Genomic DNA, 25,000 nt, shown 5'->3' on the forward strand with positions numbered 1-25,000 from the left:
AAAAAAGTAAAAAGAAATCCGAATAATTTTCCCCAACTACACGTTGCCCCTGTCAGTGCTCAGAAGCTGGTTCTCATTTTTTCTGGTAAGAACAGGGGAGAACAGGTAGGAGTACAGTATATTTTACAGTACTGATAATTCTGCAACCAGCGAAAGCTTTTGTGATCTTGCAACAGAGCTAACTTGCTGTAAATTGTCCTGTATAGGAGTGGTACTCAGAAGCTGAGTCCTCCCACTATCCCTATTCCAGTACTACAGTAATTAAAACAAACAAACAAGCAAAAAAAAAAAAACTACCATAATTCATGTATACAGTGCTGTTCTGGTCCTAGAAAAGTGTTAGGTATTAGTATTTCTTCTGTTGAAACTCTTAAATCCCATGATGTCTTGTCTGGATGGTGGGAGATATTTTCTAATCATCTTGCATTGATACTGCAAAAAATGATGGAATAAGTTACCCATAACAGAGGTTTAAAATGCATATTTTGCTAAACAAATGTTATTGTCTATGAACCTGTAATATAAATCTTTACCTGATACCATCTTAACTGGTATTGTCATATTTTTCTTAATTAGATTTTAGTGTCTGGTCTGAGTCTGCTGTCCCAAATTTTTTAATGGATGTTTTGGGGAGGTTAATATTTGGTTGACTAAAATAATAATTTTCAGATTAAAATTGTATTTGAGATTTAGTATACATATTCAATTTCTATAAATAAAAATCTACAAGTAGATTTTTTTCTTTAGTAAAAAAATATAGATAGATAGATATAGATATATTTACATTCATTTTCTTCTTCCCTTTTTTTCATTAGCTTAGGCAAGAAAACAACACCAAAAAAGTGTTGTGGAGTTGTAAGCAGTTTCAGATACAGAGAGAAGTATAGAAATCTTTCCACGGCTCTGTTCCCCACGTTTAAAAATTACAGTGATGCTTATAAAAATGGTTTAAAAGGATAATGCTGATATTTGCTGTTTCTTCTCCAGAATTTGTTTTATAAAGATGCAGCTGAATCTTCCTGTCAACAGGAGCTGTTCTGTGATTTTTGGTATAGTGAGTTTTTTCTGAAAATTTCACTTCCTGAATTTATTGGATTGTTCTTTTTTTTTTTCTATATTGTTGAAATGGAATTCATGGGAACACACGAACCCAATTACTTTTCTATGTAGCACTTATATACCTGTGTGGTATTTAAGTTTCCTTTTCTCAGGTTGTTTTTTTTCAGTCTGCCTCTCTAAGAGAGTATTTGTATGCTTGTGCTTTCTCACTGCCATTTTCCAGACAGCCTTTATTTCTGCATTCTGTAATATATGCTATTCCAGATAAGACTACACTATTGATTTATAGAAAACGGTTAGTAACAGTTGCTGTATTATTTAACATATATTCTTATAGAACTTAACATCTCACTAGATTCTGTTAGTACAGGTGGCACATTCAGATGTGTTTTTCAGAGGGCTGTAAAAGTGGCAGTCAGACACTTTTCTTAACCTGATACTATCAACTGAGAACCAAATCTAAGGTGAATCTGAATTTTGGTTTTCTTACTGCAGTAAGACTGAAATTACTTGGGAGTATAGGATGTACTTCTGTTAGAGCCAATAGTTTCTTGGTCATAATGATAAGAATCCAAATTTGTTCCGGTTTTATAGCAACACATATATGATATTCAAATTTGGAATATACTTGTCTAGCACAAATTTATTTTCCAGTTGAGAACATAAAATTGAAGTTAATATAGTGTTAAAATATTTTTAAAAATTTTTTTCCCTTTTTCTCATTTGCTGGGTCTGAGTGTTGAGGGCAGCAGATTGGCCATGAGCTAGCAATCTGCCCTTGTGGCCATGAAGACCAATGGTATCTTGGCATGCATTAAAAAGAGCATGACCAGTAGGGAGGTGTTCCTCCCCTCTACTCTGCCCTGATGAGGCCATATTTAGCATACTGTTTCCAGTTCTGGGCTCCCAAGTTCAGAAAAGACAGGGATCTCCTAGAAGGAGTCCAGAGGAGGGCCACAAAGATTATATAAGGCCTGAAGCATCTCCCGCTGTGATGACTGTACTCACATAGGTAGATTAATTGGAGGTAGAGGATTGAGAAATAAGTTTAAATATACTTGTCTGCTGCTTTGCTTCCACTTTTTCTAAGCAGTGTGGTCTTGGCACTTCATATGAATTGAGTTCTTCAGCTGAGCCTCTTCAACATTTCAAGCTGATGTGTCCTAATTGAAGTCTTTAACAAAAAAGAGTTGTATACACTGCACAGGGTAAGATTAAGAGTAAAAGTTTGTGCAAGAAACCAAGGAGAAGATAAACAAAATGTTCAGGAGTAGAAACTAATGTCAACTTGTGAATGGAGCAGGATGAAAGCTAGTATATGAGGAATGAGTTTAGGCTCAAATAATTAAAAGAGTTTGGGCTGATAAATGGTAGAAAGCTTTTTCTTACAATAGTTAGGAGTAATAAAAGTATAACTAAAATACACTGTTAGTAAACATTGGAAAAAAAGAATGGGCTTTTAAATCTTTGCTATTAAAACACAGTTCAAAACATCTGAGCATTTTGGAAAAGTGATACTTCTCCAAAACTGAGACTGTGGCTTTTCATTGTGCATGTAGTAGCTACATTACTTCTTTGAAATCATTGCAAACGGAAATGATAAAGATCCTTGTTTTACATGTGTGCTGAAGAGTATTTCTTCTTGAATATTATACACACCAACACATGACAGTCTTATTTTTGGTGCTCTTGCATGATATCTATTTTTGCACAATGCTCTTCTGTTGCATATAAACCTCAACTGAAATAAGAATTTATCCTCTAGTAATTTAGAAAACAAGCAGTATTTATTGCTGAGCAAATAGCTTCTAAAATACATCAGCATTACTGGTCAGCTAGAAGCAACATTCATATACCATTATGTCAAAATCTTTGCTGCTTGGAGAGCAGAGCAACTACTTATGGTTCTCTTCCTGAAAATAATCAGTTGTGACTATGTTTGTGTTCTCTTCCTCTATTTCTTTCCTTATTTCCAGTGGGTTCACAAAGTTTTTGTAATTCTAATTCTGGAACAGACTTCATTAATGGTTATTGTCCAGCAAAAGTTGCTACTGCTTCAGAAGTTATATTCTTTTCTTCAATTAATGGCTCACTTCCACATGTACAAGTCTATTCATTCTTAGGCTCTTTAGCCAGATACATATGTACATTGTTACCTTGAGGTCGATTGAGTTGCCCTAATATGCAAGCAGTGTCATTTGTGATGACCTGTTTTTGTAGGAGTGTTGAGTACAGCATGAGGTTTACAGGACATCTGGTTAAAAGGTGCAGTGCTAGTATTAAACCTTCCCAGAGGAGATTGTACATGAATGATGATTCTTAAAGTGTCGATGTAATTAAGTGGTTGTTATTTTATAGAAACAGGAAACAGAATATAATATTATATGTAAGTTATATATAAGTGTTACTTGCGTTCAGAAAATGGTGGAAGAGCAAGAACCACTAATGATATCCAGTGGAGCAAACCTGGTAATATCATCTTGGCATCTCCTCTATGATTCTTTTTTTTCTTCTTTTAATTGTAGTGAATAAAACTCAAATAGGATCATCACTGTAACTTGGTGATGTGGATTTATGGTACCAAAAAGTTTACCATCTAATTAAATATTTAGGAACTGTGAGTTAGTTTAACAAACTATGAGGAAGGAGAGCAAAGAACAGATTAAGGATGTGAGCGATTAGCTGAAGAAGCATACAGTCTGTCTACATGAAAACATGGTGATTGGGAATTCCTTGGAAGTTTTTCACCTTCACACTCTCTCAGCAGGTTTGCTTTGCTATACTGCTAACAATCCCATGCCATGGTGCTGTCGTATTATTTTCCTATGAATATAGCAATGGGAAAGCTATTCTCTCAATTATTTTCCTGAGAGAAACTACGTGGGGTTCCTTACACAAGTCACTTTTCAGCTGAGCACTCACCAGGGCAATACGTTGTCATTTCTGGTCCTTACAATAGCTGCCTGAAATTGCGGCAGGAGAGAGGGAGGGTGTGGAAAAAAGAGGTGAAAAAGGAGAAATAGAGGAAGAGGAGAAAAGGGTATGTGATTCTTTTGCTTTACACTTGAGCACAGAATATTGCAGAGTGCAGATAACTTGAAACATTGTAGACAATAATACTACTACTTTTGAATCATGATGGATTCTAACACTTTGACTGTAAAGTTCGTATTTTGAGTAAAGTTCTTAAATCTCTATTTTCTATATTTTTTAATCTATTATTTTTTTTATTCTCAATCTCAGCAAAATCTCTCAAATTCTCTTCTAAAAGAAGCATCGTGCTGTTGCATGTTATTTTTCCATGACTGCCCATTAAGTTTGATCAAAGCAAAAAGTGTTCTTATTCACCATCCAAACAGGGTTGTTCTTCATTCTTTCTGTCTTATGCATTGATTGTACCGTGATAACTTATGTTGGTGATTATTAGAAATTGGATATATACCAAACACAATAGGTAGATAGCTGCCTTAGTGTAGGGAGTTCCATGTATACTACATACATAATAAATATAGTGGTATGCAAATGTCAATTTTAATGATAGCAAGTATAGTTAGCAATTCTCTTCCTGACATATGAGTAGGAAAAGCATTTAGTTTGTTTGTATTGCCTCTGAGGTCAAAGAGGTGAGAAGGCAGGTTGGTACCTCCCCTCCTTGCATTGTTTTCCCCCTCCGACTCCTGCAAAAAGGTGGGAGTGGGGATTGTAAAGTAAGTAAGTTGCAATCTTAAAACAGATAAACATATGCATATTTCTATTTCAGTTTTCTTGTTTTGTTTTTGATGTCTTTTATGTTTGCCCTTTGGTTTTCTTTGCCTTTCTAAGTCCAGAAATGAATACAAGATAACATTCTGAATTTAGGCTTTTCCTAGTAAACCTATGCAATTTTTAAATTTAGCTTTGTTTTGATAAAAAATCAGTGATTTGAGAGAATACTTACTGGAAAATTGCAGTAAAAAGTATATCATGTTATTTGAAAACAAAAGAGGGGGCTGAAATTGAGGAACAAATAAAGCACAATCAAGCAAAATAATAGCTCTTTAGTTTCCTAGTGTAAAGTAAAACAAAAACAACAACAAAAAAAACACCACCATGAATCAGTTTTTGCTGTGAGTTAAAAAAGAAAATAATTCTCCGCTTATTGGATTCATTTTGTAGATTGAGATCAATGAAATTCTTCCAGCAGCAGCATGAAATCAATTGTAAAATAACATATAATTCACATACTATATTGTAAATTATAGTTTGTTTGACATTAATCACCGAGGTTTCTATTCACTGCAGTGCATTTTCTTGTAACAAAATTCTAGATAATGCTTGTGGATCTATTTCTAATGTCTGAGAGTGATCTGTTTTTCATGTCCACAATTGCCTACATTTGATCTTATGCAAATCATGCAATCAAGCAAATGGAAAACAAGGCGTTGTTGCTAGAGGACCTTGACAAACAGTGGCTGTGTAGTTTTAAGAACCTCCTTACTCTGCATTCCGGTTCATGTTCATGTATGTAGTTATTTGAATTCATTTATCCATTATGAAACACCTTGAACTTTAAACAGGAAAATATCTGCCAGATCAGATTGTGCCAAATAATTGCATCAATTACAATTGAACATGATTTTAGTTGTTTAGTTTTGTCAGTTTCTAGTTCTAAGTTTAAAGAGATACAGCCTACACTATTACTGCGGGCTTATCATCTTTGATGGAGTCTATGGTGAGATTTTTATTGACTGATATTTATCAACTTTGCGTAACATTCCTCGGACTCTCGTTTCTGTGTTTTTTTCTGTCTGCTTCTAACTTCATTTTTTACTCTTAAAAAAAAAAAAAAATATTCCAGGTTGTGTTATACGATCTATTCAGCATTTATTAGTCAAAATATATTGGTGTTATTAAGACAAATACATTGGTGTTATTAAGACAAGATGAGGAGTTAAGACCTCCTATGACATGTGACATTTCCATATTTTAACTTTTTTTGCCCTTTTTTTAACCTCCCCTCTCAGTATCCTTTTTCAGTTGATCTCAAAAGACTCCTGCGTCCAGTTTGCATTCCTTGTTCTTCCCATTCTTTAAATTTTTTTGACAGGTAATGACTCATTACCTGTCATCTCTTTTTTGCCTTTTCCATTCCAGGCACTGAGATGAGCAGAATAACTGAAGTGTCTTACTGATTTTTTATTTTTTCTTTTTTTTCAGGAAGGGAAATAAAATATTTTCTATCTTCCATTCTCTTAATCCTCGACAAATTCCTCCCTGTTCAAATTTAAGTAGGTACTTCCAGAAACTCTTATGTATGTAGATAGTCTCATGAACTAAAGTGTGCATCAAATCAAGGTTTCAGTAAAAGATACCTTTCAAAAAAGCAGTTCCTTGACGAGGGATATTCTGTAAAGTTGAGAAAAATATCTTCCCTTAATGAAATCCCAAATGTCTGTATGAGGAAAAGATTCATCTACCATAAGCAAATGAAAAAGGAGAAATTCCCTTTCTCTCTGCTGCTTTCCATTGTATACTGTATTCAGACTGAGAGTAGCACTGTAAGACAGCGTTGGCTTTATTTATTGTTTACAAGGATATTATTGGAAATGGTGCCACAGATTGCTTTTGGCTGTGTGTTTGGACAACTAAATTCCTACTGGTCATTTGTTTGCCCACACAGAACTTGAAGTATCAGGTTTATCTCAGAGATTTCCTTCATTTCTATCTTTTGTGATTTACTTGATGTCAGAGGGGAGGAAGAAGGGATGCCGGAAGGTGGTATGTGGGGTTCATTTTCTCCGCTTGCTGAGGTAGCTGGAGCACCTGCTCTGAGTGTACCTTCCCCCTCTCACCCACATAAGCACTGCTTAACCCTGGTAGAATCAAACCCATTATGTTGATTAAATATGTCGCCTTTACAGGCATTCTTTGATTTTTTTTTTATTATTTTTATTTTTTAGTCACAGCGTTATTTCTTTTAACTCACATTTTGTCGTGTGCTTCATAGAATGATACAACTGAGTGATAACTGAGTTTTCAATAAATAAATAAATAAATAAAAGAAAGGCAGGAGTTCATTCTGTCCTCACAAAAGCAGAATAAATTGGAAGAAATTCCTTTGCAGGGACAGACATTAGGCAAAGGGAAAACTTAAGAGAAAGAAGATGGGTCTGTGGCATTTCTTCTTTAGTTATGGTCATTCTGTTACAATTTTTAATTTGTACTCAAACATTTTTGCATAAAATTATAGGTGGATATTATTTTGCTCTGCAAACACTGGCATTTATTACATTTTGCAAAAACACAGAACTATTCTGGCATATTAAAATTTGCTTTTATAATATACTCATTTTATTTGTATACGTTATACTGTTGCCAAAATCTAAATCATAAATTCCTTCTTAAAGGATTTGCTCATTAAAATGTGCAATTTGTACGGCAGTAAAAAAATAAAAAAGATTGGAAAATTCTATCTGAATTACTCTACTAGTATAATTTTTATGATAAACACTCTTTTATTAGTACACGAATCCTAAAAATATATGAAGCTCAAGACATTTTAGAATATTTATTCAGCAAAGATACTGTGTTTTATTCACCATTTTCTGCAGTAATTGAAAATCAAGATAGCTTCAAAATAAATAACTGTTAAGTGGCTAAGCTGTCTTGCTATAGTATTAGACAGGTTGTCTTTTACTGAGATATGTTTTTACAAATGTTTGATAGGCAAAGAGAGAACGGTGGTGGCAATAGTGAGCTGCCTTTGTGTTCATGCTTAAAGTGCACGGAGTGAATCGTATGTCTTGATGCTTGACATTTGTAGAATATACAGCACATTTTGTAGAAAAATAAAATCTGGGTTAATGAATCTATACTAGTTTTCCATGACGTGATCATCTTCAAAGTATTAGTCACTGAGGCAAATTAATATAGTATGTAGCACCAAGAAGGTTCTCCTGAAATTCCTTGAGATGGCCCAATTGTACAGTACAACTTGAGCTCCCTAGACCTTCTTGTCACTGCTCTGGGCCAAATCTACAGCAGTTAAGAAAGGCAGGCTCCCCATCCTTTGAGCTTTCTGAATTCACTACATTCTGAAAGTTACAGGGTAAAATTAATATGCAAAGTATTATAAATATACAATCTGCATTTTCTTTTTCTGCCCTAGATTTAGCCGTTTTTACACCCCACCAGTTTCTGCTCACCGCCTGCACAGTTGCTGGCTGTACGAACAGTTCCCAGGTCACCTTGTTTACAGCGCAGCTGCCACCATCTCACGTAGATGCCCCGGTCCTGACAATTTTGGATTCTAGAACAATATATGTGCAGTAAGTAAGGATTTCTTCTTTCCTGACAACACAATAGTGCATCAGTTTATTCAAGAATTCCAGTGAGTTCAATCAGGGGAAGGGTTTGTGACATAAAATTAAATTTATTATGATTAAATGCATGGAAGTGATTAGTTTAGTGGTTCTGTGCACCTTCTGATTATCACTTGCCAACTTAATTTCCATTTTGTCTTTACGCAATCAGTATAACCTACATATGGGCATAGCCTCTGCAAACTTCAGTGCAGGAAAGGTTCTGGTGATATGCCCATCTTGTAGCCCCTGCTTTGTGTGTTACTGTAATCATTTATCTATTGGGTACAATTAGAGCTTTGCCTTAGATTTATTTTTATGGCTACACAATTATGTTTTCAAATTCTTGAGGTAAAACTCATGAAGTTTCACTAAACAGAGCCTTACATTTTTTTGAGTATCGTCTGATTCTTTCCTAGTGTTAATCACATTTTACTTTTATTTGCAGATGGAAAGAACCATTAGAATTAAATGGAATCTTAGATCGCTATGTTATTTATATTGCCAACAATGAGCAGAATTTTACAAAATGGGATGTAATCTACAACAGCACAGAACTTTTTCTGGATTTTACTATTCGGCACCTTTTCCCAGGCACTGAATACCTCATAAAACTAGCTGTAAGTTTTCTTCTATTTTTTTACCATAAGAATTTTTTCTTTCTTCATAAAATCTACAAATAGAAGAAAATAGTATAAAGGAAGAGAGTTCAGTGTAAAGTAGCTGTTTGTTCAAAATATTTCAAAAGACTGTAGTTTTTTTATTGCTTTTTCTTTATCAATGGTTTTATTTTTGTGGTGAAATAGAGAAGATTCAGTTCACTGAAAACCTAAAAACATGTATACAGAGGCATGGGATTGTCTCTGGTTTTAAGCACATTGCTCATTTTATAACAATATCTATATAAGGATATTTGCTTTGATAAATGCCATAGAAAAATATTCAGCTCTTGATTATGAATAAATTTACATTTATGTAGACTGGGTATGCATTCATTTTTTTCTTAACATGCTCTTGAATGTTCTAAATTTTACACCACAGGAAAAAAAAAAAACTGCCTTTGGGTGGCGATAAGAATCTGACTTGAACTTGAAAAAGCAAGGATATTCAGTCTAATTAAAGCTTAGATTTGTGTTGAAATTAATTCATTTGTGCCTAGGCACTCAGTGCAGTTAATTGTATAGCATATAAAATAATACCATGTCCAAAACTGTGACAGTACTTCAACAATCAGTTTAAACCTTTAGAAGTAAGCAAGACTATCAAAAGTATTTAAGGTGTCCTGCTGTGCCACAGCTTTACTCTGCTCCCACCCAGCTCCTGAACACAGGTGCAAGGAGAGAGGATGAAGTGAGAATTAACGGCTTGGATCTAGAGAGCCAGGGCTGCTTTGTTTGATGTTTCTGCTTTAGGATATAGTTAAAGCAGTGAAGTGGCTTGTGGATTTCGTTTTTATTTTATTAATATATGCAGCTTTTCTCAGAGTTACTGAATACATTTTTAGGAACTCTTCATTTTTGTATTTTATCTCTAATTTATTTATATTTCTATTTTCTAAATATATATATTTGCAGTGCTTCAGCAGTAACAAGAAACTAAGAGAGAGCATTTCTTTTGGTGATAGTTAAACGGGATAAAATGATCTCTGATAGCCAGGTTAGAAGATTTAAGAGTCCTTGCAGCTTTGAACGTAGCAGGTCAAAAGCACATGAGATGCCCAGTATATTTGAAATGGTAGAGCAGGTGTTCTTAAAACATTCAGCCCCATTGTATTTAGAAATTATCAGACTAGTTTGAGAACTATGTAAAAGTAGAGATTTTCAAGTTATGAAGCTTAAAAGTGGCCTAATGTTATACTAGAAGTAAACAAAACAAATCCAACAAAAAAAGAAAACAAACACAAACAACATCTGCACCCCTACCTTCCCTCCCATCCCCCAATAAAAACACATAAATCAAGCAAACATACCTGGAAAGAAGTCGAAACATCTAGTTTTTTGGAATTTTATGAAAACTTCTCAATTAAAAGTAACAGTATGCCTTCAACTCTGGAAACTTGTTCAAGCTCTCTAGTTTTTTGGTTGGATGAAATAAGCTAGAGCCTTTTTCTTTTTACTCATTTCACAGATAATGTTGATTTTGTTTTGTATTCATACAAAATTAGTTTCTGTTTTATTTGAGAAAACTGAAGGCTGATTTATTGTAATTTGCAGCTTTGAACACTCAACTCAGCAGCATTTTCAGCACCTCACAGACCAGTGACTTCAACTTTTGCATGACAAGTTTGGACACATTAAGCAAAATGTTTGTTTGTATGCTGTTATATTTTTTCCACAGTTGATGACTACTATTTGGAAAAAGAAAAAGAAAGAAAGAAAGTAGAAAAAGAATTGTTACGTACTGTAAACGACTGCAGCAGCTTTTTTAAACAAGTCTAATGCTTCCTTCCAAAAGTCAGCCGAGTAGTCTAAGGTCATGTCTCCCTAGATTAGTGCAAAAGGGATTTCCTTTTGCTCTGTTCCTGCTCTAAGCTGGTTGGATGCGATCCAGGCCAATCTGAAAGCAAATGGAAAGTTAAAAGGCTGCATTTAAAATTAGCTGGAGTGGCACACCCTTTTATATGGCTTGAGTGCTTTTGTGATGTCTCTGTTGAATGTCTCCTTGCTGCTGTGTTGTGTGAGTAAGCTAGCTAAGGTGTTGGCTGCAGGATAATTATGTTTCGCCTCTTTACGTGGCATGCATCTTCCCTTGGCTCTCTGAACATGTTGCTATTTTTTCAAATTTTGTCCCAAATCTGTTTCCAGTGAAGATCAGAGTGACACAATGGGGCTCAAAGTGGTTGTAGGATTTCATGGCTTTGAGTATCTCTCCGTGGGATCACTGGAGTCTCACTGATGTCCTCTGCATTTGGATGCAGTAATCTAAAATACCACAATTTAAAATGCAGATGAGCTTTGTCTTATCGATTTTCATTAGAAGAATCAGAAACTTCATATACCAGCAAATTTCCCAGATATGAAAATTGATCTTCATGAAATTCAAGAAATAAATGAATAGAAAGGCTGCAGTTAATGAACTTCTGAACTGAAAAGCCCTCCACTGCTAAGAAGAACTAAATAGAGCTTGTTTAACAAGGGAGCAAGGAACACAGGAGGAAGAGGTCTTCCAGAGGTCTTTTTCTTGGATCTTCGTGAAGTTAGTAGAAGCTAAATAATTTGAAGAGCAGTCTGGCTTTGCTGGAAGGATGATGTTCTTAAGCATTTTGATAAGGAAAATATTTAGAGTTATGTGAGCATATGTCTAAGCTGACTTTAAGGCATTTAAAGTAAATGCCACTTTTGTATATTCCCAAACCTAAGTTTGCATTCTTTCCTTGTTATTTGATAGCCCAAACTGAATACCAGGAGTGATTCTGTATTTGTGTTGAGAGTGTAATTTCCAGTGAAATCAAAACTATCTTGGTGTGTAAGATAGCCTCTCATTTACAAATAGTTCTATTTTTTACCTATGGGTATGCAGCTCTGAAGTGAAGCCAGAAATATGTTGACTGTTCACCAATTTGAAACACACTGGGAAATAAGAAACTGAAAATAATCCTTTCAAATAATATACACAAGATTGGAAGAAGCATTTTATTCCTGGGGATCTGGGTTGTAAGGATGGTTTTCCTTTGTGTGCTGATGATCCAGAAAGCACTACTTGCCTACGTCAACGTACAGCCAAAAAAGAAAGATCATGACATAAGTTTTAATGAAAAAGTATATCTGAATCCTTATTGAATTTGAGTTTGATGTTGTTTACTACTAAAAATAAAATTGAAAGCAGAAAATGAAACAAAATAAAAAAAGAACATTTAAATCAAGTACAGAGTTTTGCATACTCTTGAATATGTTTTTTAACCTTTATAGCTTCTCCTCTTGCCATTGATCTTAGTGCAAGTAATCAGCAAACTGGTGCATGTAAGGGGCTAGCTGTGTGGCCTTATGTTTCTGCATGTAAAATCTTAGAAGCCTGGTATATGAGGCGATCTGCAAATTCTTGCACATTGCATTGCTTCATAATCAAGCAAAAGGTAAAAGTGGTGTAATCAATCTTTTCTTCCCTGGTAGCTGAAATACAAATGATTTGACTGTTATCCATAAACATGCAATAATAACTGTTACATATTGATTTATAATACAGTGTTGTTTTACTCTTTTAATTGCATCTGCGCACCACTCACTCTGCTGTCATGAAATGCAGAAGTCTCTGAGTATGATTGTTTTTTCTGAATGACTATTCAGTGAGACAATTCTTTAGGTGCATTACAAGGTGGTTAGCATATGCTGTCTGAAAGTTGTGACAATTCTTTATTCAATTCCTGAACAATTTTATCCTATAAATTATAGATACTGTACTGCAGTATTCTTTAACTGTTTCTGCAAAAGCGTTTGAAATCTAATAGTGATTATGACTCTCAGTCAAATGCAAAATGCTGGGAATCAAATATTAGTATAAGGTTCTATCGATATTGCAATTAAAAACTGAGTATCATTAGTAGCTTCTCTTGGTAAGATAAGAGTTAGCTAAATTTAAAATCAGACTTTTATGAAAAGCACAGGTTTACTAAGTTCAGATATGTAAGAACTATAAAACCAGAAATAATTCACTGCTAGGCCCCAAAACTGTTGGTATTACATTGAAATATGTTTATTTGTTGTGATTAATATTTTAAGGCTTGCACTGGAGGTGGATGCTCAATAAGCGAAGCTAGCACAGCTGTAACAGATGAGAGTACGCCAGAAGGTGTTCCTGCTCCAAAAGCCCAGTCATATTCATCTGACTCCTTTAACATCTCATGGGCTAAGCCTGAGTATCCGAATGGTAAGTGAACTCTTTTAGCCTCAAGTTAAAAAGATGATTAGTAAAGGTAAATTAATATTCTAAATGGCAGCTTATATGTGGTGCTTAATTTTTAATGATTATTTTAGCACATAAAATACCTGAGATAGTATCATTGTCTGCTGCTAGGAGATTGTGGTTTTCAGCCTACTGTATGGTTTCAGTAGCTCAAAAGTGCTCCCTTTTGATGGTTCTTGTGTACTGCATCTCATTGTTTAATGTTTTCCAAGACAACTGAGCTGAGGACAGGCCACTCTTGGAGAATAACCATCTAGGGTGTTCATTCTACCCTCAAATAAAACGTCAATTTAATTAATAGATAAGTAATAAGCATTACATTATTGTTCTGTGTAATCATCTTGAAGTGTGCATTTGCTTGACTATGGAAGTTAAATAATGCATTTTCTTTTGTTTAGAAATGTTTTCCACGGGGAATTATCTACATGTAACACTTTTAGACAAATTCAACACTTCTAATGTTAATATCATATATCCTTGAATTTCACCTTGATTTTATTATTACATGTATGATAGATTATATCAGAACAGAGAAAGCTATGCAGAAATCACTGAATTTAAGCAACATAAATGTTTTTTCTCATTGGGTATCATATGTATCACTGATACATATATAATTCTTATTTTAGTTTCACATGAATTTCATTTTTCCCCTGCAAGTTTGCCTGGTGTCAAGTGTGGGAGAACAGACATTGTATATACAACTTCAATACAAAGCACTTGAAACATTTTCTAAAAAATTAGTGATTGTAAGGCTGCATACTTATAGCATTCTGTAAGATATTACATTTCTTTTAAAAGGAATTAAGAGTATGTCATTTGCTGCTAAATACATTATTTGATAATTTAATGTTCTTTGTATTGCTGTCATATTGTAAGATTTTTCCTCCTAAACCCTTAGAAACCTTCAAACCCTGTTACTGAAATCCCAGAGCACATGGCAAAGGCTTAGAGGGAAGAAAGGAGAGGAAGGAAAAAAGGAAAAGGGAAGGAGCGGAGTGAAAAATGTGAACTAGAAAGCAGGATATCCAAGTATGTGGCCTAGTGGACAAAATATGAACCATTTCCAATTAAACTGACATTTTTAAAAAATATTTAACTGCTCATGTCAGGGCCTCATCCTGTTGTGCTCGCCTTGTGGGGGGAAAAAATCTAAATTGCGTAGAGGGTGTTTTAACTAGCTAAATAATGTATATAACTGTGTGCACAAATGCATATAACTACGTTAACGTATCTACAAAGCACGATAAAGACTTGAAGTTGGACAAATAAAGTTCCACAATTTTCTTTTAAAAGAGCTGCAAGTTGGAAATACATGACCAAACTTACATGCTGGAAACAATAGGTGCCACCACAGGGGTCTGGACAGACGTGGGAGGTGGGAACATCATGTGAACCTCATGAAGTTCAACAAGGCCAAGTGCAAGGTCCTACAACTGGGTTGGGGCAATCTCAAGCACAAATACAGGCTGGGCAATGAGGGATTGAGATCAGCCTTGAGGAGAAGGACTTGGAGTTGCTGGTGGATGAAAAGCTGGACATGAGCACTTAAATCCCAGAAAGCCATTTATGTTCTGGGCTGCATCAAAAGCAGCTTGTTCAGCAGAGTGATGGAAGTGATCGTGTCCCTCTGCTCTGCTCTCATGAGACAACAGCTGTGGTGCTGTGTTCAGCTTAAAATTAGTGTCATGGTTTTATGATGTTTGTTATTGGTATTCCACATCATAACATCGTGTAAAGCCCAGGGAATTAAAGAGTTAATACTCGAGTTCCATGGACTGACAAATCTCCAGATACCTGGTTCTCAGAAGAGAAGCATTACATACCCCAGAGGACTTTGTGTTCAGAGGGGAAGATAAGACCTGCAATTCATGGGATCTGTCTCTCTCCCAGAATAACAGAATGGCCAGGGTTGGAAGGGACCTTGAGGATCATGAATCTCCAATCCCCCTGTCACAGGCAGGACCACCAACCTCCACATTTAATACTAGACCAGGTTGTCCAGGGCCCCATCCAACCCAGCTTTGAACATCTCCAGGGACAGGGCAGTGTGTGGGTGTGCTCCCCAGCCATTTTGCCTTCAATTCAGAGTAACGCCTTTTGTTTTGGATACTCTCTCTAGCATTTTTTTTTATTTATTAGCCTCAATTCCAATTATATTGTGTATTCTGTTATCTCATATGATAACTTCCGATATCATATTTAGTAAAATTAACTTTCCTCCTCAGATCGTTGCCACTGTTCTGTCTTTGTGCCCAGCTCCCATCTCCCTATTCTCCCTCTTTCCTGGCCAGTGGGCCTGCAGGACATGGACACAGATAAATCTAGATAACGTGACAGATTAGATACAAAGAATTTCTAGGAGAGTGAGGAGGAACTAGAGCAGGTTGCCTGGAGAAGCTGTGAATGCACCATCCCTGGAGGTGTACATGGTGAGGTTGGAAGGTGCTTTAGCCTAGTGAGAGGTGTCTCAGACCATGTCAGAAAGTTGGAAGTCAATCTCTTAAGCACCCTTTCAGTACAAACTGTGATATGGTTCTATAAACCTACACGCTGTATCTTCTTGTTAACACAATGTTTACTGCATATAGTTTGTCTCTCCTTTTAAATGTAATAAATAGGTTGTTACAAAGTTAAAAAAAAAAAATAGGTTGTGAGAGTAGTTTTATAAAAGAAATACATTCTTCTGTACCCTGTAAAATTATTCTGTTAATTTCACTTCTTGTTATTTAAAGCTTGAGGAGTACTTTTCCCTTGGAATTGTTATTTTTTGGTGATGTATGGATAGCGTGTGTGTTACTGTTAGACATTTTTCATTACAGTTAGAATTGGTGGGAGGGTTTCAAGTGCATTTGGCTTCTGTTGCTCTGCCTTGTGGAGAAAAGCTGCTTTTTCCACTTATGAGCTCTTTAGTACTTAAGTGTGGAAGAATTGCTGTCTCGTGAGAATTTGGCAGCCAGAAGGGCATTAGGGCCTTCACTGTTTCATCATGGTATGCTCTCAGTTACAGCAAAGGATCAGCAAGGGATATGTGAATGTTCTCTCATTTTTCTTCTTTCTCCTCCTTACTCACCTTTTTTGGAGCTTCGGAAAGTACATATAACTATTAACACATTTGACGACACTCTTTTTTCTTTTTTCCCCACTTCCCTGTTTGCATCATTCATTTCATAAAAAGGCTTTAAAAAGAAGACAGAGTTCTAAGACTTTTTACCGAGCAACTGTTTGATCAGAAGGTTTCCATTGTGTAACCTTTTTTCCCGCTTCCAGCATATCTTTTGGGCTGCCTAATAGCCACGTTGCTGTCTGTCAGTGTTTTAAAATTGAGTCGGTGGCTGAAAAATACTATGGTTGAAAAGACTGAAATATGAGAAAGTTCAGCAAAAACAAACATCTCTTAAATTTTGATACTTCAGCATGTTACAGATATATTCTTGTGGTTGGAGATTAATGGAGTTCTAATGTAACCCCCTTCCTCAGAAGCACCAGAACTGTTTTCCGCTCTTGGCTTAGTTTGTTGGTGAGTTTCAGTCTAGTATGCATAAGTTTTTGAATTTGTTGATTTTGTCTTGATTTCAGGTGGGAACCTCAGAATTGCAATAATTTGCACATCATAAATTGGCATCTCCTTGATAGATCTCAGGGGCCATTCCTTTATCTCCTGTCTTCTCACACTGTAGTACAGAAGTTACTGTATATTTCCATGAACACAGAAAGCTAATTAGGTCTTGCTGATGTTAAGTAGATGTATAGTCTAACTGGGATTTGCATAGCATGACTTTACTATGTTCTCTTGGTATATATAGTGTGTAGCTGCCTGTTACTAAATGGGCAAAGTTAAGGGGGATTTGTATACCACCTTTGAGGCCACTTATGGGAGGCAGGATTACAGTCTACTTAGCTCCTTCACAAAAGTGATACGATGAATAAAAGGTTTGGCTTTGAGATTTACTGGGCTAAGGGTCCCTGTAGATGTCAAAGAGTAATGTTGTCTGAATATGGACATTGAGTTTCTGGCCTTCATTTTTGTGAATTTAAGGTCAATTTAAATTTTGTTCAAAATCATTGTTTCATAGAAAACAGGGAGAAGTACACCTAATTCTCCTTTTTGAAGTTGCTTCACATATGTAATTTGTGTATCAGATTTGAGGAAAAAAAGACATTTGGAAAATGATTTGCTGATGTACGTATTTCTTTTTGTCTTATTTTCAAACCAAAAACAGAACAGTTGAGAGAGTATAGCCCTGAGATGTGTCACTTTACAGAAACACCCCTCCATCTCTATCATATACATGTCAAATATGTAGATAGTGTAATATAAAGAAAATAGCTCATTTTGTTCAGGAAAAGATTTGGAGAGAATTGTGTGATGACAACAGGCATCAGATATTCTCTTGAGTATTCTTAATGACCTCAATATAGAAGCCATGTTTTCTTCAGAACATATTCATTACAGGCTTGCCGTATAGTTTGAAGTCTACTCTTTTGAAGTTTTTTAACATAAAAAAGTGGTTTTGTCTCTTCTCAATAAGGAAAATTTTCTTAAGGTGGTCACTTCTCAAAAGCTTCACTTTACTTCTGTATAGGTCATAGATAAAATCAAATTTATCTTTCAGGGCTATGTGGAATTGTATAGGAAATAACAAGGATAGTAATAACTGATTTATGAAATTATTCAGTGAATTAATCCAGCACTAGTTGCTGTTGTGTTTGCAAAAGGCTACTTTCTTTCACTGTCAATGAAACTGATGTAGATAAGATTTGATCTCTAGATTATACCTTAGGAGGTACAATGGGTACATATGCAAGTGACTCCTAGTGACCATACAGTTTTTTTCAGAATGTAAGCCTAAATTGTACCGTTCGGTTTCCTTTCAAGAGTGAAATGTACCATGTTCAATAATTTTGTCTTCAATGAAACTAAGATTTAATCTAGCTACCTAGAATTAATAATTGCGAAGAAACTGCATAATTTCTTGTTCTCCGTGTGCCCCTTCTAAAGCCTTGCAGTCATGAAAATGTGCTCTTCAGTATTTCATGATTTGTGAGCTCTTCAGGAGTATCTAGCAAATCCTGGAAAGTAAGTAAACTCTAGTCTGGTTTTCACAGTATGGTTTGTAAACATATATGAGTGAGATAGAGAGGTTGTTTACCCCTAACCAAAAACAATTATTGCCTGATCTAGAAAATGGCTTCACATCTAAAACATAGACTACTAGTCTTTTGTTTTGAAATATAATTTTCTTTTTTTATTCTGTAATTTTCTCCATAAAGTCATATAAAGCAGAGGCGGAACCAAAATCAACAGATAATACATCAGCTTAATAAAGATCATTGTTCTCTAACAGTACTGGGAGGGCTAACAAGAGCTCCTAGTGCTGACCCTCAGGCTGCTCCTCGTAGTGGAGATGCTGCATAATGCTGTGATTGCCGGAACACTTTAAAATAACAGTTTAGTTAATTCATACTGAATTACAGTGGAGTTCTCATAGAGGTATTTATGGCACCTGTATTAATATAAAATGAGTTCATTATGATTCATGCTGTTACCACAAATATAAAAGAAAATGATGATATGATTCGACTATGACTTTAAAGGATTTGCACTACTGGTATAAGTGTTAAAGTGCATCATTATTTTTTCCCCTCTAAAATACATCCTTAATGCTGGTGTTTACAATCAGAAATGCCTTCACCAGTCTTTAAGTGCTTCCTTTCTGAGATAAACATAAAATATCTATATTTGATGGTTTGTTTGTTTGTTTAATATAGGGCCAATATCAACCATTAATGTCCTTGCCTTACTAGGAACTAGACATGGAACAACAAGGGATATTAGCTTTAGGAAGCCTGTCAAATTTGGTAGGATTGATATTGTGTGATTTACCAGGACTTCCTCTGACACGTATGTCTCTGATATCTGAATTGAGTTTAGCCTCTCAGTTTGGTAGAGTTGGAAAGACTTGAGGAATGTGTGAATCACTTTGCATACACTGTTCTGTAGTGATGCCTCCTATTTATTTCCATGGAAACTACAACACAGAGTACAACAGGACTATTCGATAGGGCAAATTCTCAGCTACAAAACATGATTTTTTCAACACAGTCACCACAATTAGCTGATTTGTGCAGATGAGCTGATTGAGACACTCTTAATTTTGTGATGTGGCAGCTGTGTGTGGCCATCCTGAATGTGGCTTGTCTTTCCTGTTGCTGTCAATACTGAGGCAAAACACCACCCACCACCTCATTGTGCTCACATCCACTATTTGGTCTCCATAAGCATTCAGCAAGCATCAATGAATGTCAGCGGGTGCCGTTTTTTCCTCGTGGAGGAATTCAGCAACACACCTTTGCTCCATACACTCATCCACGTCAGACACCGTTTTGTCAGAGTGCCTCTCTGCTGCCATCTGTCATACAGCAACAATATGTAAGGGATATTGGTGGGGAAGTTCAATCTCTACTGTCATACCACCATGACAGTGGTGTCATGGGCCAACATCATGAAATAGAATGCATTAGTTTTGGAGCAAACCTTGTATATTTTGTGCAGTAACACTTCAAAGTCCATCTGAGAAAGCTGTGTTCTTTTATGGAGCATTTATCCATTGAATAGAGAGGAAATTAATCTTTCAATTTCAAGCAATCTTCCTGAGTGCAATTTCAAAAAAGACACAAAAACAAACAAACAAAAAAATGTTTTAAAGGAAGGAAAAGTTACCTAAGTTGTTGTTCGTTATTTTTTGTTTTTGCAATAAATAGATGTTTTCTCTATAGTTTTATTTTATTTCTCAAGCATATATCATGCCTCAAAAACTAGAACATTCACAAAAATTCAATGGGAGAAAAAGCAATTCTGGAGTATTTTGACCAAAAGGACTTGCATATGCTCTGGAAGACTGAGTGTACAAAGCTATTGGGAAGACTCCAAGTGCAGTTTAAATCAACCAGAATTACAGATACTGAGCTTTTTAGAAAGATAGACCATAAAGACTTATTTTTTATTTGACCACCTTCAATTGGATTTCAGAAATCTACGCTAGCCTCATTCTCATCCGCAATTAGTTTAAATGCAGAATTGTTAGATTAAAAAAAAAGAGTATTTTTCAGACTCTTGCAAAGACACAAATATTGCTATAGTTGCAAATGTAATCAGGTTACAATGTAGCCAGCTATGGCTTTCTGTAGCCTAATGGAAATTTGGCTAGTGCTAGTCTAAGTTGTCCATCATTTAAATAATTATGTTGATAACTTTTTTTTTCTAGGTCTACAGCTGTTCAGATGTGAGATGGTTTTGTGTATCTTTCCAGTTTTTGTTTCAATAGGTATATGCTGAGTAATCTGTAAAAACTCTTTGCCTTTATTTTCCTGATTCCAGGCTGATGTTAACTGCTGTCTATGGCTCATTTGTGTGTAATCTTGAAAGACTGTCATTATTTCCAAAGAATGCAGTTCACTGGTGAGATTTTCAACAATTAAAAATTGAGAGCTGTTTCTCCTGTTGTATACACAGTGACTGCTTAACTGTAAAATATGTGAAATAGTACTACTACCTTCATATCTGTAGCACTAAAGATATTCTTATAAATTCTGTGGTTGTATAGATATTGAGTGCTATCACATTGTTTTATAGGTATTATTACCAGCTACGGATTGTATATGGATGGTGTTCTAATACAAAATTCATCACAGCTAAATTGTTATGCTTATGGACTTGCTCCTTGGAGTCTGCATTCCTTCAGAGTCCAGGCATGTACTGCAAAAGGTTGTGCTTTGGGTCCATTGGTGAGTACCTCAATTTGCATTCTGGGAGTGTAATAAATGTCAGATGGCAGTGAATATCAGAGTAAATGGTGATGATTCACTCTGGTCAGTACTAACCCATCTGGCAAAATGTGACATTTAAAAAAAATCCTCTTTAAGAGCTGTTGAAGATTTGATAGGTCATTGTTAGGCAGCATTCCAAAGCAGAACATAGGTACATCAATGAAAGGCAAAATTTGCGGCTGAAAACATACGTTAGTGAAATGAAGAAGAGTTGATATATTTTTAAAGGGGCAGATGTAAATTAGTCAGAATTGTAAGGACATAATATAAAGAAAGAGTTACTGTTCCAGTAATGAGCAAGTTTCTAACTGCCTGACTGAAAGAGCTGAAGGTAATTCAAGAAGTGCAGAAGTCAGAAAAGAAAAATATGGTTATTTTAAAACATCTTTTGAATGCAAGTCTGTGATCAAAGTATTCCACTAGACTTACTTTAACAGTCTTGTGCAGCATCCCATTTCTTCAGGTTTTGCAAAGACAGGAACATTGAATATAATATGTGCAAACAAAGCTTCTGACGCTTTTTTTAATGTTGTAGAAGGCTGAGCTGATATATCCAGTACTGCTGTAACTTTTATTTTTGTTATAATTTGTTGTTCACGTTAATAATATTCTTCCTAAGAATTTTTTCTTTCAAATTCTTGTAACATAATCTATCTGCAAAAGATGACTAGACTTTATAACCATTAAGCATTTTATAGCTTGGATTATTTCAAAGGATATTTACTTTTAAAAGCTTGGATGGCTTTTTGCCAGTTTTTCTTTTACATTTTTTATGACTTCATACCTACCTGAAAAGCAAAGCTTGCTCTAAGATATTCAATGTGCAGAATCCTAATCCATTGCAGTAGTAGTAGTGATGTTTAAGACAGGTCATTGCCAAACTACGCACACAGATGAAATATGTGTTTTTCATTACTCCTATCCTATCAAATAAGCATTAAAAAAGAGAACAGAACACCAGTAGTTAGGGTTATTACGTTTAATTTAACAGCCTTTTTTCATGTCTTCACTGAGGTCGATTCGGTGACACTTACAACAACTCCCAGGAGGGGTCGCTGTAGCGGATTCCCACCTGCATCCCGTGATCAGTACATAAACTGTTTTCCAAAGCCAGTGATCCATCTCTAATCACAGGAATTGAAGTGCATCGTCTTTATTTAGGGACACCGAAATGCTGCCAGAAAGTTAAAGCACTTTGAATTTTTGAAAGATTTTTATATCAATTACAGTATAAATCCAACACTTAAAAAAAAAATAAAAAAAAAATCCAAATGTTTCGCCTCTTTCATTACTCTAAATAGTATGGGAAGCATCTTCCAGCCATAAGATGATATCCTTCCAGCTATTTTTGTTCCTGATCTTGTGCCCTAATCGATTGAAAGGATGCTATGCGACTATACTAAATCCTGGATTTTGCCTGCTTGTGTTTCTGAAGGTGGCTCTGAAGATCTTAATCAGTTACGAGAGTGTTAGCAATTTTGCTGTATCAATAAGCTTCTTGTTTGGGCTGGATCAGTCTTTTAGTGCTTTTTTATGCTTTGTCAGTGATTATGATTTATTTTTAAGTGAAATGCAAATCTATTACACATGAATTCTAAAACTGACAATTTTAATTTTTTGCTAGTGAACCCAAAGTTTTACTTTTGTGTCAATTCTATTTTTTTATTTTACTGCCTAAAAAGAAAAAAACACACACATACCAAAAAAAAAAAATTAAAAACTTGTCTTATCTAGAAATAGAAGAAAGTGTACATCTGACAGATTCTTTGAAGGAATTCAGGTGATGATATATTTTGCTGATTTTAAAATGTGTTAGGTCTTGTAAATACTGGGTGCACAGAATGGAAGCAATTCATATAATAGACACAACAGAGCTTTTGCAGTTGTTCAAGTGAACTTCAGTTTGTAGTAAACTTTATCATGTACTCTTTCAAGAATATCCTTTTCAGTAGTAAAAATAGTTGGTCTTCCTTTCTCCAAGTTTTTGAGGTGGAGAGTTCAGAGTACCAGCATGAAGTGGCACTGCCTTGCAGGATATTATTGTGGCTTAGAAAATACAATTTAGTCAAATTCTTCCTTAAGGACAATTTTCACCAAAAAATCCAAATAATTAATCTGGCATTTATGCAATAAGTAGGTTTTATTTATGCTGGGAAGCATTTATCTAAAAGCATGTACATTATCTTGTTGATTTTTCTGCGATTTCTCATCTGTTTCAAGTATAATTTTGTGCTAATTTATAGTGTATGACTGTAGGAGTAGGTATGTAGAGGTATTGATGCGCATCAAAGATTTAGCCAGAAACTTAGAAGCAATTGGCTTTCCAAATTTTGTGTGAAAAAGTAAAATATTAATATTTCAAGAGCAGTGAAAGTGTGCTATGCTTTGTTATTATGATGATAGAGCAGGTATGGCAGATTAAAAATAACGTTTATTAGCAATCCTATGAACTTGAAGTTGAGGCGCACTTAGAAAGGTGTGAAACCATCTTATACTTTAGAAAATGCCAAATCACCAATGTATTAGAAACACATTTGTTGCCATAAATAAGGTAATTATGTTGCTTCATAGCATTGAATGCTTACTACAAGATGTGATACATAAATACTAAATTTTGATGATTTTGAATGACTCTTTATCTATCTGAAGAAAAGCTTTCACCCTCATTACATTTTCCATAATGTTATCATGTTTTATTTTTTCTTGTTAGAACTATATCTACTTAATGCTACAAGATAAGTTTGTTAGTTGAAATAGAAGTTAATTCAGACTGCAACCAGTATTCAACACAGCATATTTTTCCTCTATCACATATTTACATTAATTTGCTACATCATTTAAATATATGTGCCTTACAGTTGTCTTTTAAAATTCAGAAATTGAAAAACGTATTGTCTTGTACCGTTGCTTTCTCTCCTAACACTAAGTTCATGCATCTGCATGAGGTTCTATGTATGTTTTTAAGATATGAATCTTTCATTCTTTTCCAGTATTTGTTCCTGTCTTTAGGGGTCTTCATGTAAAGTATGGCAGTTGCTGGATAGCTTCAAGCAGATACAGATTAAATGAAAGTAAAATGTTTTAAAGAATCCGATGTGTGCAGTGCTAGTTTTCTTGTGGAGTGTTTCATTTCTAAAATAACTTGAAGTTTTTCATTTTTCATTCCTTGTCTGTTTGTAAACCATGGCACCAAACCTCTAGCTCATGGTTCTTTTGCAGGTGGAAGCTCGGACCATGGAAGCTCCGCCTGAGGGAGCAGTTGATGTATTTGCTACTGTTGATGGGTCCAAAGAAGCTCAGTTAAAATGGCTCGCCCCAGATAAACCTCATGGACAATTGACCTACACAGTCTTTTTCACTGGCCTATTCTATGCTGATCAAGGTATTTCTTTTCCTTTATATTAAGTCTGAAGATAGCATTAATGTTCTGTTTTTTTATTTTTCCAAAACTTTCTTTAACACTAAATTTTACTGCTTTTTGCCACTCCGTTGATTATTTTAGAAATTCCAATTTTACTCTTAAGAGCCACTACTTTGATTTATGATGCTTTACATTTGTACAAACACATACATTGGCAAATAAAGATAAGCTCTCTGCACTCATTTAGTCTCTAGATATACACATGGGGTCTTATCTCACCACCTTTACTTAGATAAGGAAGCTATACTCACACAATTTCACTTGGTTTACTTACATAAGTGAGAGCTGTTCTTGAGAGTCGTACATAATATGGTTCACTGTGGATGCATTTGAAATTTATGTAAGTGGCTAAAAGAGTGTGCAGTGAAATCAGATAGTTAAAAAGAGGAAAGGAAAAGAAGCCTAATTTTTTTATTTCCATATAACAAGCAGATTAAATATGCGATACAAA

At 35.1% G+C, this 25,000-nt stretch overlaps 1 protein-coding gene across 1 annotated transcript in view; it reads left to right on the forward strand.

The window, feature by feature from the left end:
* USH2A (usherin) overlaps positions 1–25,000 on the forward strand; it is a 395,196-nt gene that overhangs the window by 194,498 nt on the left and 175,698 nt on the right. The window contains 5 exon segments of the mRNA XM_019612664.2: positions 8,207–8,366; positions 8,848–9,019; positions 13,115–13,262; positions 20,935–21,086; positions 24,348–24,510. Of these exon segments, the coding sequence (XP_019468209.1) occupies positions 8,207–8,366; positions 8,848–9,019; positions 13,115–13,262; positions 20,935–21,086; positions 24,348–24,510 (795 nt within the window).

Source organism: Meleagris gallopavo, chromosome 2 (assembly GCF_000146605.3).
Source record: "Meleagris gallopavo isolate NT-WF06-2002-E0010 breed Aviagen turkey brand Nicholas breeding stock chromosome 2, Turkey_5.1, whole genome shotgun sequence".
Classification (NCBI taxonomy): domain Eukaryota; kingdom Metazoa; phylum Chordata; class Aves; order Galliformes; family Phasianidae; genus Meleagris; species Meleagris gallopavo.